At 46.0% G+C, this 14,621-nt stretch overlaps 1 protein-coding gene across 3 annotated transcripts; it reads left to right on the forward strand.

Annotated features, from left to right (window-relative positions):
• The first annotated feature begins 429 nt into the window (after positions 1 to 429).
• LOC139579410 (uncharacterized) lies at positions 430 to 14,236 on the forward strand. 3 transcript variants are annotated; one of them, XM_071408004.1, is made up of 5 exons: positions 430 to 2,458; positions 5,996 to 6,360; positions 9,550 to 9,614; positions 10,026 to 10,183; positions 10,444 to 14,236. In XM_071408004.1, exons 1-5 carry the CDS (start codon positions 2,416 to 2,418, stop codon positions 13,365 to 13,367), a joined length of 3,555 nt encoding a protein of 1,184 aa, XP_071264105.1. In that variant the 5' UTR covers positions 430 to 2,415; the 3' UTR covers positions 13,368 to 14,236. The 3 variants fall into 3 exon arrangements, with proteins under 3 accessions (XP_071264105.1, XP_071264104.1, XP_071264103.1); XM_071408003.1 differs by lacking the exon at positions 430 to 2,458 and adding an exon at positions 2,486 to 3,155; XM_071408002.1 differs by lacking the exon at positions 430 to 2,458 and adding an exon at positions 3,200 to 3,877.
• Positions 14,237 to 14,621: the final 385 nt, after the last annotated feature.

A 14,621-nucleotide genomic window follows, 5' to 3' on the forward strand; every position in this document is an offset into this window, starting at 1 on the left:
AATCAAGCTTGATATTATGGGGGTAGGAGGAAGAACGTACAACTGGATAAAGGATTTCCTGTTTGGAAGGTCTATCCAGGTGAGGGTGTGGAAGTCTCTATCAGGCAGCTGGTGGATAATGGTATACCACAGGGGAGCGTGATTAGTCCTCTGTTCTCAATCACAATCAATGATGTTAACTCTCAGGGACAGATGGATATTGGGAGGTCGTAGAGAAAACTCAGACAGTGTTCTTTACCAGGAGGAAGGTGGGAGATGAGGTATGCTTGAGGTTATATGGGAGAAACTTGGAGAGGGTGGGGGCTTTCAGGTTGCTTGGGGTGTACTTTGACACTAGACTGACCTGGGCAGAACACATTGAGAGTTGTGGGAAAGTGTAAGAAGGTACTAAATGTGATGCGCTGTCTGACGGGAAGGAGTGGGGGGCTGGGTGTGCCTCATTGAAGACCATGTATGTTGCATTGATCTGATCTGTAATAGACTATGGCAGTATAGCGTATGGTTCGGCAGTCCGGACATCATTGGAAAGGCTAGATGTCATTGAGGGACAAGGACTCAGAATATGTAGTGGGGCGTTTCGGACGTCCCCAGTGGCTGCACTACAGGTGGAGATGGGGGAAATGCCATTGCAGATTAGGAGACAGCAGCTGGCAATGAATTATTGGGTCAACCTACAGGGACATGGGGTATCTCTTCCTGCTAAAGGGATTTTACAGGCATGCTGGGAACATGAGCGAAGACAGAACACGAGCTTTGGGTGGGTGGATAATACCCAGGCAAAAGAGATGGGAATGTACAAATAAAGGTTAAATTAAAACATAAAAAAATAATAATTATGGAAGGGAGTTTAGTCCAACGGTAGCTATTCCTGTAAATCCACCATGGCTACTCCCACCTCCAGTAGTTGATCTAGAAGTGTTGGAGAGACTACAGGAAGATAGGGAGGGTGTTGATCCATCTGACTGGTTTAAGAGACGTCTTGATACGTGCTACAAACCCATGGCTGGAGTAAACAAATGGGTAAACAGATCATATTTACATGGGTCCCAGCTCATGTGGGAGTGGAGGGGAACGAGGCAGTTGATGTACTGGCTAAACAAGCACTAAGTAGTGGGGATGTTGATGTGGTAGTTTCCATGAGCAGGGCAGAGGCAAAAAGCATGACACGGACAGTGATGGTGGAGAAATGGCAGGAGCAGTGGAATAGAGATACTAAGGGCAGGCATTTATTTCAAATACAGAAGAAAGTTGGGGAAGGGAGAACTGCAGGAAGGGACAGAAGAGAGGAGGCTATATTTACAAGATGAAGGGTGGGACACAGTCAGTTGAATAAGACCTTACATGTGATAGGAAAGCTTCCAACAGGAACATGTGAGTATTGCCAGGAAACAGAGACAGTGGAGCATGTATTGATACAGTGTGGACATTATTGGAGGGAAAGAGAGGATGAGATCTAGTATGAGGGAGAAGGGGGATACAGGAAATTAGTTTAAAGAGTACATTGAGTAGAACGTCATTAGATATAGTCTCAAATATTTTGTTATCTTTTTTTTAAGAGCAACGGGGCTGGCAGGTAGGATTTAGTTGCTCCCTGTCTCTGGCCCACACTCCAGTACAGTAGGTGGCGGTAATGCACCCTAACGTTGGATGCCAACCGCTGATAAACCCCACCGAAGAAGAGGTTCAGCTGGTGCCTAGCCAAACTCGGCTAGTCGAACGGAACGAGTGCGCTCGTATAGTCTCTTATAAAAGACCTTCGCTTGAAAACCGAGAAGAAAGCGGCAATAGTCATGTTTGTCCATTTTGAGACGCCGTAACCTGTACTTTCTCAAAATAGTCAGAAATGAATCTAACATAACTCAAGAAATCTGTCATTCATTTTGATGTTTTTGCGAAATTTTACAGCTAACTAAGATGTATAGTGCAGTACTTTTCAATGAAAAAAAGTGTATGAAAACGAGTCGTCTCTAGTTGGACGACAACAAAGAGCTTATTGTAGAGTCCTACTGTTGACCAATCACCGAGAAAGGGGTGTACATAGACTTCGGCTCTGAATTTCGCCTTGCCTCCAGGAAATGTTTTGTGTGCCCGAACATCCGAGAAACCCTCGCCAACGTCCAAAACGTCAGAAAATGTCGTCATAATATATGCACGAACTTTTCCGAACTGTTTCGGCTGGGAAGCGTGCGGACGCCTTAGTTATTATTATTATAGGCTATGGTCAGCGGTGAAAATTGGTCTCGTCTCTGAAGTCAAAGCCGCAGTTTGGGTGCATTTTGGTTTTAAACCAAACGGCAAAGGAGAGCCTCGTACTCTTGACGAGGCCGTTTGCAGGTTATGTCGGATTGTTTGTGTCAAAAGTGGAAACACGAGTAATCTAAAACATCCTACTGTTTTTCTGAGTTTATATCGGCAATGGATACTACTACTCTGATCCATCATGTGAGTCTGCTCTGCTGTAAGTCATTTGCACTGGCATTGAAATCTACATTCAAAGTTTGAATTCCTTACGTTTTGGAATTGTAGGCTTCGATGTGTTTTCCCCCATGACTAAATTACCCAGTGTCGATTTCTCTCTCTCAATTTCACTCACTTCCATGCTGTGCATTTCGCATAGGCCAGTGGTATACCACGACAATCTCTGTAGAGTTGTTTTCCTACATTTCCATGCTGCCCATCCATAGTACTCGATATTTAAATACTTGTATAAATATTTTTCTCACTTTTTTTTTTAAAGAACTGCACATTTGGTGACACTTGCAAAATTGAGCCCGGTATATCGAGTGCACGCATGCCACGCCGGGGTAGGTTACTGGGCGGTCAGTAGAACGAGCGCACCCAGATTAAAAGACCAGCCCTCAACAGAGTGTAGGCTACTGCTACGCGTAGATTATAATGGTCAGTCGTGAGAATGGATCTTGTCTCTAAACCCAAAGTCAAATCCGCAATTTGGGTGCATTTTGGTTTTAAGCCAAACGAGAAAGGAGAGCCTCAGAATATTGATGAGGCGGTTTGTCGGTTATGCCGGAGGATTGTTTTTGTCAAAGGAGGAAACACGAGTAATCTAAGACATCACCTGCGACTACGACACCCAGATATATTTTCTGAGTTTATATCGGCAACGTCTGGGCATGGGTACTATTTTGAGCCATCAGGTGAGTCTACATTCAAACGTTTTTAGAATTGTAGCCTATGCTTTTTTTTAGACATATTATTGTCGATTTTTTTTTCTCTCTTTCACTCGCTGTCATGCATGATGTGCATTATATACAACTCAATACTTGAAGATGATTTGCTAACGCACCAAACGCCTGAATATGATTGGTCAACCAGCGATGTCAGTCAAACTCTGTCCTCGATGAGAAAGAAGTATCGGATATCGCCATTAAGGGTCACTGATATCGTACACATTAACTTGTTGTTCGTCGGATATGTTGCTGAATTTGTTGGCAATTAAGTAAAATATACAGACGCGGTGTATTCTGTAAACATTCTAAATTGGTAACTATTGTGTGTAAATCGATAACCGTTTAGAATTTCATCATCGGGAGGCCTAATCTTTAGGCTAAATCGAGGTATCCAGGTAAACCTATTTCACTGTGCCAACTAGCACATTTGAGCCATTGAATGATGGATCTAGTCTCAAAGAAACGAGCTACATCCACAGTCTGGGTTCATTTTGGTGTTAAACCAAATGATAAAGGGGAGCCTGAAAATAAGGAGGAGGCTATTTGTCGGTTGTGCCGAAGGATAGTTCCGTGCAAAACTGGGAGCCCGACCAACCTGAGATCACATTTAAGGGTTCACCACCCTGATGTGTTTTATCAACTCATGTATGGTGATGGTGGTGTTGGAGCCTCCATGCGTCAATCATCAGGTGTGTAATAAGCAAGTTATTTGCACCGTGTGTGTGTTGGGAATTGACAAGGACCTCCCCATACGATATTATCACTATATGTAACGGATGTGAAATGGCTAGCTAGTTAGCGGGTACGCGCTAGTAGCATTTCAATCAGTTACGTCACTTGCTCTGAGACTTAAGTAGTGTTGCCCCTTGCTTTGCAAGGGCCGCGGCTTTTGTGGAGCGATGGGTAACGACGCTTCGTGGGTGTCAGTTGTTGATGTGTGCAGAGGGTCCCTGGTTCGCGCCCGTGTCGGGGCGAGGGGACGGTTTAAAGTTATACTGTTACATTGATGCTGTTGACCCGGATCACTGGTTGCTGCGGAAAAGGAGGAGGTTGAAAGGGGGGTGAGTGTAACGGATGTGAAATGGCTAGCTAGTTAGCGGGTACGCGCTAGTAGCATTTCAATCAGTTACGTCACTTGCTCTGAGACTTAAGTAGTGTTGCCCCTTGCTTTGCAAGGGCCGTGGCTTTTGTGGAGCGATGCAATGTAACAGTATAACTTTAAACCGTCCCCTCGCCCCGACACGGGCGCGAACCAGGGACCCTCTGCACACATCGACAACAGTCGCCCACGAAGCAGCGTTACCCATCGCTCCACAAAAGCCACGGCCCTTGCAAAGCAAGGGGCAACACTACTTAAGTCTCAGAGCAAGTGACGTAACTGATTGAAATGCTACTAGCGCGTACCCGCTAACTAGCTAGCCATTTCACATCCGTTACACTCACCCCCCTTTCAACCTCCTCCTTTTCCGCAGCAACCAGTGATCCGGGTCACGGCACCAATGTAACAGTATAACTTTAAACCGTCCCCTCGCCCCGACACGGGCGCGAACCAGGGACCCTCTGCACACATCGACAACAGTCGCCCACGAAGCAGCGTTACCCATCGCTCCACAAAAGCCACGGCCCTTGCAAAGGAGGAAAAGGAGGAGGTTGGAAGGGGGGTGAGTGTAACGGATGTGAAATGGCTAGCTAGTTAGCGGGTACGCGCTAGTAGCATTTCAATCAGTTACGTCACTTGCTCTGAGACTTTAAGTAGGGTTGCCCCTTGCTTTGCAAGGGCCGCGGCTTTTGTGGAGCGATGGGTAACGACGCATCGTGGGTGTCAGTTGTTGATGTGTGCAGAGGGTCCCTGGTTCGCGCCCGTGTCGGGGCGAGGGGACGGTTTAAAGTTATACTGTTACATTGATGCTGTTGACCCGGATCACTGGTTGCTGCGGAAAAAGGAGGAGGTTGAAAGGGGGGTGAGTGTAACGGATGTGAAATGGCTAGCTAGTTAGCGGGTACGCGCTAGTAGCATTTCAATCAGTTACGTCACTTGCTCTGAGACTTAAGTAGTGTTGCCCCTTGCTTTGCAAGGGCCGTGGCTTTTGTGGAGCGATGGGTAACGCTGCTTCGTGGGCGACTGTTGTCGATGTGTGCAGAGGGTCCCTGGTTCGCGCCCGTGTCGGGGCGAGGGGACGGTTTAAAGTTATACTGTTACATTGAAAGCCGCGGCCCTTGCAAAGCAAGGGGCAACACTACTTAAGTCTCAGAGCAAGTGACGTAACTGATTGAAATGCTACTAGCGCGTACCCGCTAACTAGCTAGCCATTTCACATCCGTTACACATACATAGGTGCCAATACGATATGTATTGCGATTCAATGTCCAAACATATTGCTCACTGTCTGCTGCAGAGGGGCAAGAGAGAGCCATGAACATGAGTTTTGATCAGTCATGGAAAGTCCTGAAATAAATAAGCGCTGATGTTGTTTTTGCTCATCATTTTTCTAAACATGGAGAACAAGCTATGAAGAAATAATACTGGAGTTTTGGTGCAGGTACAACTGACTAGTGCAAAAAAATATTGCGATATTGTTAAAAAAAAATATATGCAATATATTGTCAAATAATATCTCTATGTAACTGTATATAATTCCCCCCACTAATAGTGTGTGTGTAACAGAGGGACTGCAGTCTGCTTGCTCATATTTTATTTCTGGGGGAAGAGAACAGAGGTGTCCTGCTGCCAGGCTAATTCCGGTGTGCATTTTCCTCCATCCACAGTCCAGACAGCTTCTACTAATTCCCTCTCCACCTCTACCCAGGTTCAGAGCAGAGTCACCACTACAACAACGACAACGGCTCCCAAGGCAACTTCGGCAGTGGCCATGGTAACTTCGGCGGTGGCCATGGTGGCCACGGTAATGACAGACCGCTTCACTTCATCCCAGACACGGTGGTCTGCGGTGAGCCATGGTTGGAGGGCGGTGACCCCCGTGCGGTGGGCTCCATCCCCCCGTGCCTCAGCCTGCGGAGGTGGGGCAGTGGGCCTGTGCCTGGGGGGTCAGCCGAGGAGGAAGAGGCGGGGGTGTTTGCCAAGACCCTGTCACTGCATCAGGGGTGGACGTTTGGACCTTTCGTAGGAGAGTTGACCCGCGGCCCTCTGAGTTGCCTCAAATACGCCTGGGCTGTGAGTATGAACCGATAGATATTAGCCTGGGCTGTGAGTATGAATGGATAGATATTAGCCTGGGCTGTGAGTATGAACCGATAGATATTAGCCTGGGCTGTGAGTATGAATGGATAGATATTAGCCTGGGCTGTGAGTATGAACCGATAGATATTAGCCTGGGCTGTGAGTATGAACCGATAGATATTAGCCTGGGCTGTGAGTATGAACCGATAGATATTAGCCTGGGCTGTGAGTATGAACCGATAGATATTAGCCTGGGCTGTGAGTATGAACCGATAGATATTAGCCTGGGCTGTGAGTATGAACCGATAGATATTAGCCTGGGCTGTGAGTATGAATGGATAGATATTAGCCTGGGCTGTGAGTATGAATGGATAGATATTAGCCTGGGCTGTGAGTATGAACCGATAGATATTAGCCTGGGCTGTGAGTATGAACCGATAGATATTAGCCTGGGCTGTGAGTATGAACCGATAGATATTAGCCTGGGCTGTGAGTATGAATGGATAGATATTAGCCTGGGCTGTGAGTATGAACCGATAGTATTAGCCTGATCCACCATCCTGACTAAATCACTGTGTAGAATAAGTAAGCGGTGTAACTGAATATTGTAGTGACCCTGGTTTATAAGCGCGGATATCGACTCTGCCACTTCAGCATGCCATTGTGACACAGTCGATGACACAGTCGATGGTGCGCCGGGCCTCTGGCCAGAAGGTTGACGGTTCGAACCATACTCCCTGCCGGTTTCATTACAACATGGAAGCTGTGGAACAGAATATGTTCAGGGCCTTCAGAAAGTATTCATACCCCTAGACTTATTCCTCATTTTGTTGTTATAGCCTGAAATCAAATAATACCCCATAATGACGAAGTGAAAACATGTTTTTAGACATTTTAGCAATGTATTGAAAATGAAATACAGAAATATTCACACCCCTGAGTAGAAGCAAATTTGGCAGCGATTACAGCTATGAGTCTCTAAAAGCTTTCCACACATGAATTGTGCAACATTTGCCCATTATTATTTTCAAAATTCTTCAAGCTCTGTGAAATTGTTTGTTGATCATTGCTAGACAACTATTTTCAGGTCTTGCCATACATTTTGCAGTTTGGGGGACGTTAAAATGTGTTGCTCGTGTGAGGGGGTGTGTATGAATGTGGGTACACAGACGTTAAAATGTTTTGCTCGTGTGAGGGGGTGTGTATGAACGTGGGTACACAGACGTTAAAATGTGTTGCTCGTGTGAGGGGGTGTGTATGAACGTGGGTACACAGACGTTAAAATGTTTTGCTCGTGTGAGGGGGTGTGTATGAACGTGGGTACACAGACCCACGAGCCACTGCAGCCCCTCATGATGACTTTCCTGCTATAAAATATGGAGACTGGTACTCAGTAATGTGTTGTATTGAATTTTCCCCAAACATAACACGTGTTCAGGACTAAAAGTTAATTAATTTGCCACATTTTATGCAGTATTACTTTAGTGCCTTGTTGCAAACAGGATGCATGTTTTGGAATATTTTTATTCTGTACATGCTTCATTCTTTTTACTCTGTCAATTAGGTTAGTATTGTGGAGTAACTACAATGTTGTTGATCCATCCTCAGTGTTCTCCTTTCACAGCCATTAAACTCTGTAATTTTTTATAAAGTTACCATTTGCCTCATGGTGAAATCCCTGATCGGTTTCCTTCCTCTCCAGTAACTGAGTTAGGAAAGATGCCTGTATCTTTGTAGTGACTGGGTGTATTGATACACCATCCAAAGTGTAATTAATAACTTCACCATGCTCAAAGGGATATTCAATGTCTGCTGTTTTTATTTTAACCTATTTACCAATAGGTGCCCTTCGCGAGGCATTGAACTATTTACCAATAGGTGCCCTTCGCGAGGCATTGAACTATTTACCAATAGGTGCCCTTCGCGAGGCATTGAACTATTTACCAATAGGTGCCCATCGCGAGGCATTGAACTATTTACCAATAGGTGCCCATCGCGAGGCATTGAACTATTTACCAATAGGTGCCCTTCGCGAGGCATTGAACTATTTACCAATAGGTGCCCTTCGCGAGGCATTGAACTATTTACCAATAGGTGCCCTTCGCGAGGCATTGAACTATTTACCAATAGGTGCCCTTCGCGAGGCATAGGAAAATCTCCCTGGTCTTTGTGGTTGAAATTCACTGCTCGACTGAGGGACCTTACATATATCTATGTGTGGGGTACAGAGATGAGGTAGTCATTCCAAAATCATGTTGAACATTTATTGCACACAGTGAGTCCATGCAGCTTATTATGTGACTTGTTAAGCACATTTGTACTCCTGAATTGTAGGCTTGCCATACAGCTGTAATTTGTAAAAAGGTCTAAACATAATTCCACTTTGACATTATGGTGTAATGTGTGTCGGCCAGTGACACATCTCCATTTAATCCATTTTAAATTCAGGCTGTAACAACATTTTGAAAATGTCAACGTGTGTGAATAGTTTCTGAAAGTGTTGTAAGCTGTGTAACAGAATTATTATTATTTTCTTTACAATATTTAACTAGGCAAGTCAGTTAAGAACAAATTCTTAATTACAATGACGGCCTACCGGGGAACTGCCTTGTTCAGGGGCAGAACGACAGATTTTTACCTTGTCAGCTTGGGGATTCGATCCAGCAACCAAATGACGTTGGCGGCGGCTTATGGTAGAGAAATTAACATTCAATTATCTGGCAACAGCTCTGCTGGACATTCCAGCAGTCAGCATGCCAATTGCACGTTCCGTCACCTTGACATCTGTGGCATTGTATTGTGACAACTGCAAATTGTAGTGGCATTTTATTGTCCCCAGCACAAGCTGCACCTGTGTAGTGATCATGTTGTTTAATTAGCTTCTTGATATGCCAGACCTGTCAACTGGATGGATTATATTGGAAAAGGAGAAATGCTTGCTAACAGGGATGTAAAACACATTTCTGCACACATTCTTTTTTAGAAATAAGCTTTTTTTGAGTATGGAACATTTCTGAGATCTTTTATTTCAGCTCATGAAACATGGGACCAACACAACGCGTTTACATTTTTGTTCAGTATAGTCTTGATAGATATAGGCTGACCTATACACTGTAAACTACATGCAAATGTGGTCAGTTTGGTCTACAAATCAGCTAATAGTTGATTCTCTCTTGTTCCCAGATCAAAGAAAATGATTCCTACTACTTCGTAGATGCCTCGGATGAAAACAAATCAAACTGGATGAGGTGAGAAGTTATGTTTGAAACAATGATGTCTGCATTTAGTCTTTCAGGTTGTTAGCGATCTGTTTAACCTTTTTCCAACATGTATTCCTTTAGTGATCTAATTAGTTAACCCAATGAATATATCAGTGTCATTTATTTAGTCATTTATGTTTCTAATGTCCGAACAGACATCCCTACTTCATATTTATCTCATATCTATGTGAATATCATCTTTAGTCAAGATATACATTTAGGGCTTGTTTCCAGGACAGATTAAGCCTAGTCCTGGACTAAAAAGCAAGATCAATGGAGATTCTCCATTGAGAATAATTTTTAGTTCAGGATTAGACTTAATCTATGTCTGGGGAAAGTGCTCCATTGGCTATGCAATGTTAATTTCACTGCATTGTCATGTCTCTCATCCCTGTTCAGGTATGTAGCGTGTGCTGCCTGCGAGGAAGAACACAACCTGACGGTGTTCCAGTACCGCGGTCAGATCTTCTACAGGGTCTCCCAGCCCATCCCTGAGGGGACAGAACTCAAGGTCTGGATTGGCCAGGAGTACGCTGCCATGCTGGGTCTAGGGATCGGTACGTTTGGTGATTGGGAGTTGTAGCGCAACGGAATTAACGTTATTAGGTGTTTTACTTGATAACAATTGGAGCTTCCTAGTATTCATCCCATGTGACGGAAAAGTACGTTTTGGGGTAATAATTATGGAATTACGCTGTTATCTTGTAGTAAAAGGGAGCTGATCAGGGAGCTGCAAAATAAAGCATTACCTATATTTTGACTCACACGAACACTGTTATTAAACACAATATTCTCTCTCTTACTGTCACTCTCACAGGTGAGAACATCAAGTGTGAATTCGGCGACAAGGAAATCCTACTGCGGATCTTCCGTGACATCCAGGTCGTGCCAGTGGGCGGAACTAGCAGTCTCCCAGACACCAATGGCTCTTACAGCTGGTCAGACAACAGCCAATCAGGGAGCCCCCTGCCAGTCATCAGTGATGTCAGTAGCGGGTTACAGACTGATACAACTGACCCCACCCCTGTCCTCAACCCACCTCAAAACACCAATCAGACGGGACTGGCAACAACCGTGAAGTATGACTTTGTGAAGGGTGCTGAGATACTGTTGAGCCCTTCTCAGCCCAACAGCCCCGTATGGGAGTTCTTTGGGTTTGAGCCGGACCCCAACGGCCAGCCGCTGGACAAGGACAAAGTCATGTGCAAGCTGTGTGGTCAACACGTGGACTACAGTGCTACTTTCACCCACCTGGAGAACCACCTGGTCCAGATGCACCATATGAAGCGCCGGGACGTCATCAAGGATGGCAACAAGCCCTGGGTTTCGTCCTCGCGCTTCAGGCCTTACCACACTACGGGCGGCAGAGCACCTCGTTCTAGCAGCCCCTCAACCCACAGAACCACCAACAACAACTACAGTAATGAGGACTGGACTTGGAGTGGGAACGGCAGTTCAGCAGTGACCGATACTGTAACAGCGGGTTCGACCGCTACACCGGGACAGAGAACGCTCTCTAACTTCCTGACCAATCAAACCACCACAGCCATCACTAACTTCCTCATCAAAGACTTGTTGCCCCCAGATACAGTGGAGGGGGAGGGCTTCAAGCAGCTGATCCAGACCCTGCTGCCATCCTGCAAGGAGATTCCTTCAGCTTCTCTACTGGAGGAGGTGCTGAGGGACGTCCACACCAAGGGAAGAAAGAACTGGGCCAAGCTGCTGACCAACCGCACTGGGTTTAATGAGGAAGACATTTCCAAGCCTAATATTCCAGTTCAATTCAAACCCAGCTCCTCAACAAGACAAGCTGCCCGTTTCCACTCACAGACCCAGAACCAAGTATCTCACCACGTAGCTGTTAGTGCTGACGTGTGGTGTCATGACTGGCAGGGAGACCAGGAGAGATACGCCACCCTGTGGGCCCATTTCATCAACGCTGACTTCACTTCCCATAACCTGGCTTTGGCCACGCAGCGTCTGGGTGAGACAGGAACTGGGGATATGGATCTGAGCATGGTCGAGGCTACAGTGAGGTCCATGGCTCAGGAGTGGGACATCGCTCAGCCCAGTTTCATCCTGCTTGGGGGCGAAGAGATGGAAAAGACGAAGGTAGGTGCGAAGAAGAGAGAGAGAAGTGGAGAAGGGGTTGGTGAAGGTGCCCGTCACCACCACCCGAACTCCACCACATTCCTGGAGATGGAGGACTCCATATCCTCTGATGATCTCTCAGGTCTGGAACGAGCGATCGAACGAGCCAACTCCACCAGCGAGGAGTCCCACTCTCCACCCATACCCTGTTTCTTCACAGCTGTTCAGAGCTGCATAGAGGAAGTCATGGGTCATTCCATCATCTCAAAGAGCCTCAGTGTATTCCAACATCTTCTCTACAGCCTCTTCTCCCTCCATGATAAAGACATGGTAACTCTTCACCCAGCCAGGAAACTGATCTTAGACCTACAGAAGCAGGAGACGGCTGAGCTGAAGGCTTGGGCCTATGGGAAACCAGGCTGGAATGGGCTTTACAGTGTGGTTAAGACGCTCCTCCGCTATCAAAACATGATCTCTGAGACACTAAAACAAATAGACAGTGAGATCCAAACTGGACAAGACACAGGAAGTCCCACTGACTTGGATTCAGGGGCGACTGCCGCTTTGAAAACCGCTGACAAACATGGCACAAACTCCACTTCCGCTGCCTGTGCTAACTCTGACACCACCGACAGCTCCAACTCATCGGTACCCGTCCCTCCCAAACGATCTGACTGGAAGGTGTTGGAGGATCTCTCCTCCATGCTGAAACCCCTAGACGTGGCCTGCCGTACCCTGGCCAAGGAACCGTTCCCCAGGCTCTCGCTGGTCAAGCCCATCCTCACCGGCCTGCTCGGCCGACATTTCGCCCCCCACCCCCGCCATCGCAACGACTCCACCATCTTGAAGGAACTCAAAAAGAAGATAAGGTGGGGCCTTTCCCGCCGGTACAACGACCCCCAGATCAACCAGCTGTTGTGTGTAGCGTGCGTCCTGGACCCCCAGTTTCACGGCCTGGGCTTCATGGACGTCAGAGAGCAGGCGACCACCTTCGCCTGGCTGAAGAAAGAAGCCGTCCGGATCGTAGAGGAGGACCGGAGGAGGGCCGAGGCAGCGTCTCCAGGGGTCAGGAAGAGGAAGAAGAGGGGATCCTCCTCGACCACCTCATCAGGAGAGATGGAGGGAGACGTCCTGAGAAGAAGCAAAAGGCTGAAGGAGATCACCCCGGTCAGTTTCAAAGAGAGAACAGAGAGTGATTCAGACGAGGAAGCCACCGGTAGCTCTGTGAACGACGACAGTGAGAGTGATAACATGGAGCCGAAACTGGAGCCCACCTCCCAGCAGACCGGCATGGAGTTCCTTCTAGGGGACCTATTCGGCTCCCAGTCCCAGAACAAGCAGCCCTCAGTGGAAGAGACAGTGGACATTGAGCTGTCTGTCTTCAGAGCAGAGAAGGGGGCCACCCTGGGCGTGGAGCCTTTACAGTGGTGGAAAGCTAGATCAGGACAGCTCCCCCTGCTGGCCAAAGTGGCACGTGCCTACCTGGCTGCCCCGGCTGTCGCAGGCAGTGCGGTCCAGATGTTCCTGCAGGATGGAGGAGGGGTGATACAGAGGAAGAGAACCAATATTCCTCCAGAGGGCCTTGACCAGATGCTGTTTCTGCACCATAACGGTCTGACCGCGACCACACAGGGTTACACAACGGTCTGAAAGGATGAACACAACTTGCTGACTGTCACTCAATACATAGATTTAACTATGGGGCTTCTGTCTCTCTCTCTCCAAGTTGATGATGGACTTTGAAGACTATCACTCAATCTCTGAAACTTGAAAGACTTTCCTTTCTTGGTTAAAATGTTGGACTGTTAAACATGTTACTGTTGTGTGTTTTCAGTATGTAGAGAGAAGTCCCTTTTCGGTTAGTGCCTTATCATTCTTTGAACTGTTAGCATAACTGCTGTACACATGTATTTAAGTTTTAAAAACTGTTTTACTGTATGCATATACTGTTGTTTAAGCTAGTTTACTGTCCGAAGTCTGATGGGACTCTTACTTCTGAACCTATTCATTTCAGTTTTAGGAAAACTCTAGATTTATATTTTTTACATTTCAGAATTTTATATATACATAATTGGTTAACCAACAAGGTTGAATTTTCATAGTGTCTGTAGGATTAATTTACTTCTGAGAAAAACACTATATAAAATATATTGCAGCTGAAACAAATGAAGATGTATTGGTTTTGTGGAGGAAATCAGACACAGGGGATTATGGCAAAGCTGTAGACCTAACAAGAAATTGAACATGTAACTTTTATAGTCTTAACTGTTTAATCAAATGTTCCAAGGCTTAAATGTTAGAATAGTGAACCAACACATTTGTAATCCTAAACGTGTTCACATAATCAGTTCTTCATCCTGTACAAGGCTTTGTGTTTGCATGTTAGAATGACTGTTCTTTATGAAAGAAACTTGAAGTATATCTGATCAGTTTGTATGGTCATACAAATAGCATTTATCCCTGTACATTCTTACTGTCAATGGCTTTTGGGTATTTGTAAGTAAACTTTGTTTTAGAGAGATGTTTCAATGGGTCTTTTCATTGACACTCATATCAGGGTTTACTTCAGCCAACTGTTAGCATGGAGGAGTAGTAGCTATGGGTGAATTCATTCGTTAAACGCTGTAGCAAAACATTTTGCAACTAAAAGGGTCCGTCCCTGTCCCTGTTTAATATATAATTTATTTAACAAAAAAACATTTGCTTCTGTTTGGTCTTCACCTGGGAGTTACTGGTGTTGCCATAGTTGTGATGTCATTGCTGGTCTGGCCATGGAGGTGACTGGTGCTGCTACTATGTGTTTAGCTGCTACAGGTGAGACTTGTCAGGGATTTACTAGTGTTACTATGGGTTTGGATACTATACTGGTGCTATGGGTGTTGCTGTGGATGATACCACAGCCAT

This window comes from Salvelinus alpinus, chromosome 6 (assembly GCF_045679555.1).
Source record: "Salvelinus alpinus chromosome 6, SLU_Salpinus.1, whole genome shotgun sequence".
Taxonomy (NCBI): Eukaryota; Metazoa; Chordata; class Actinopteri; order Salmoniformes; family Salmonidae; genus Salvelinus; species Salvelinus alpinus.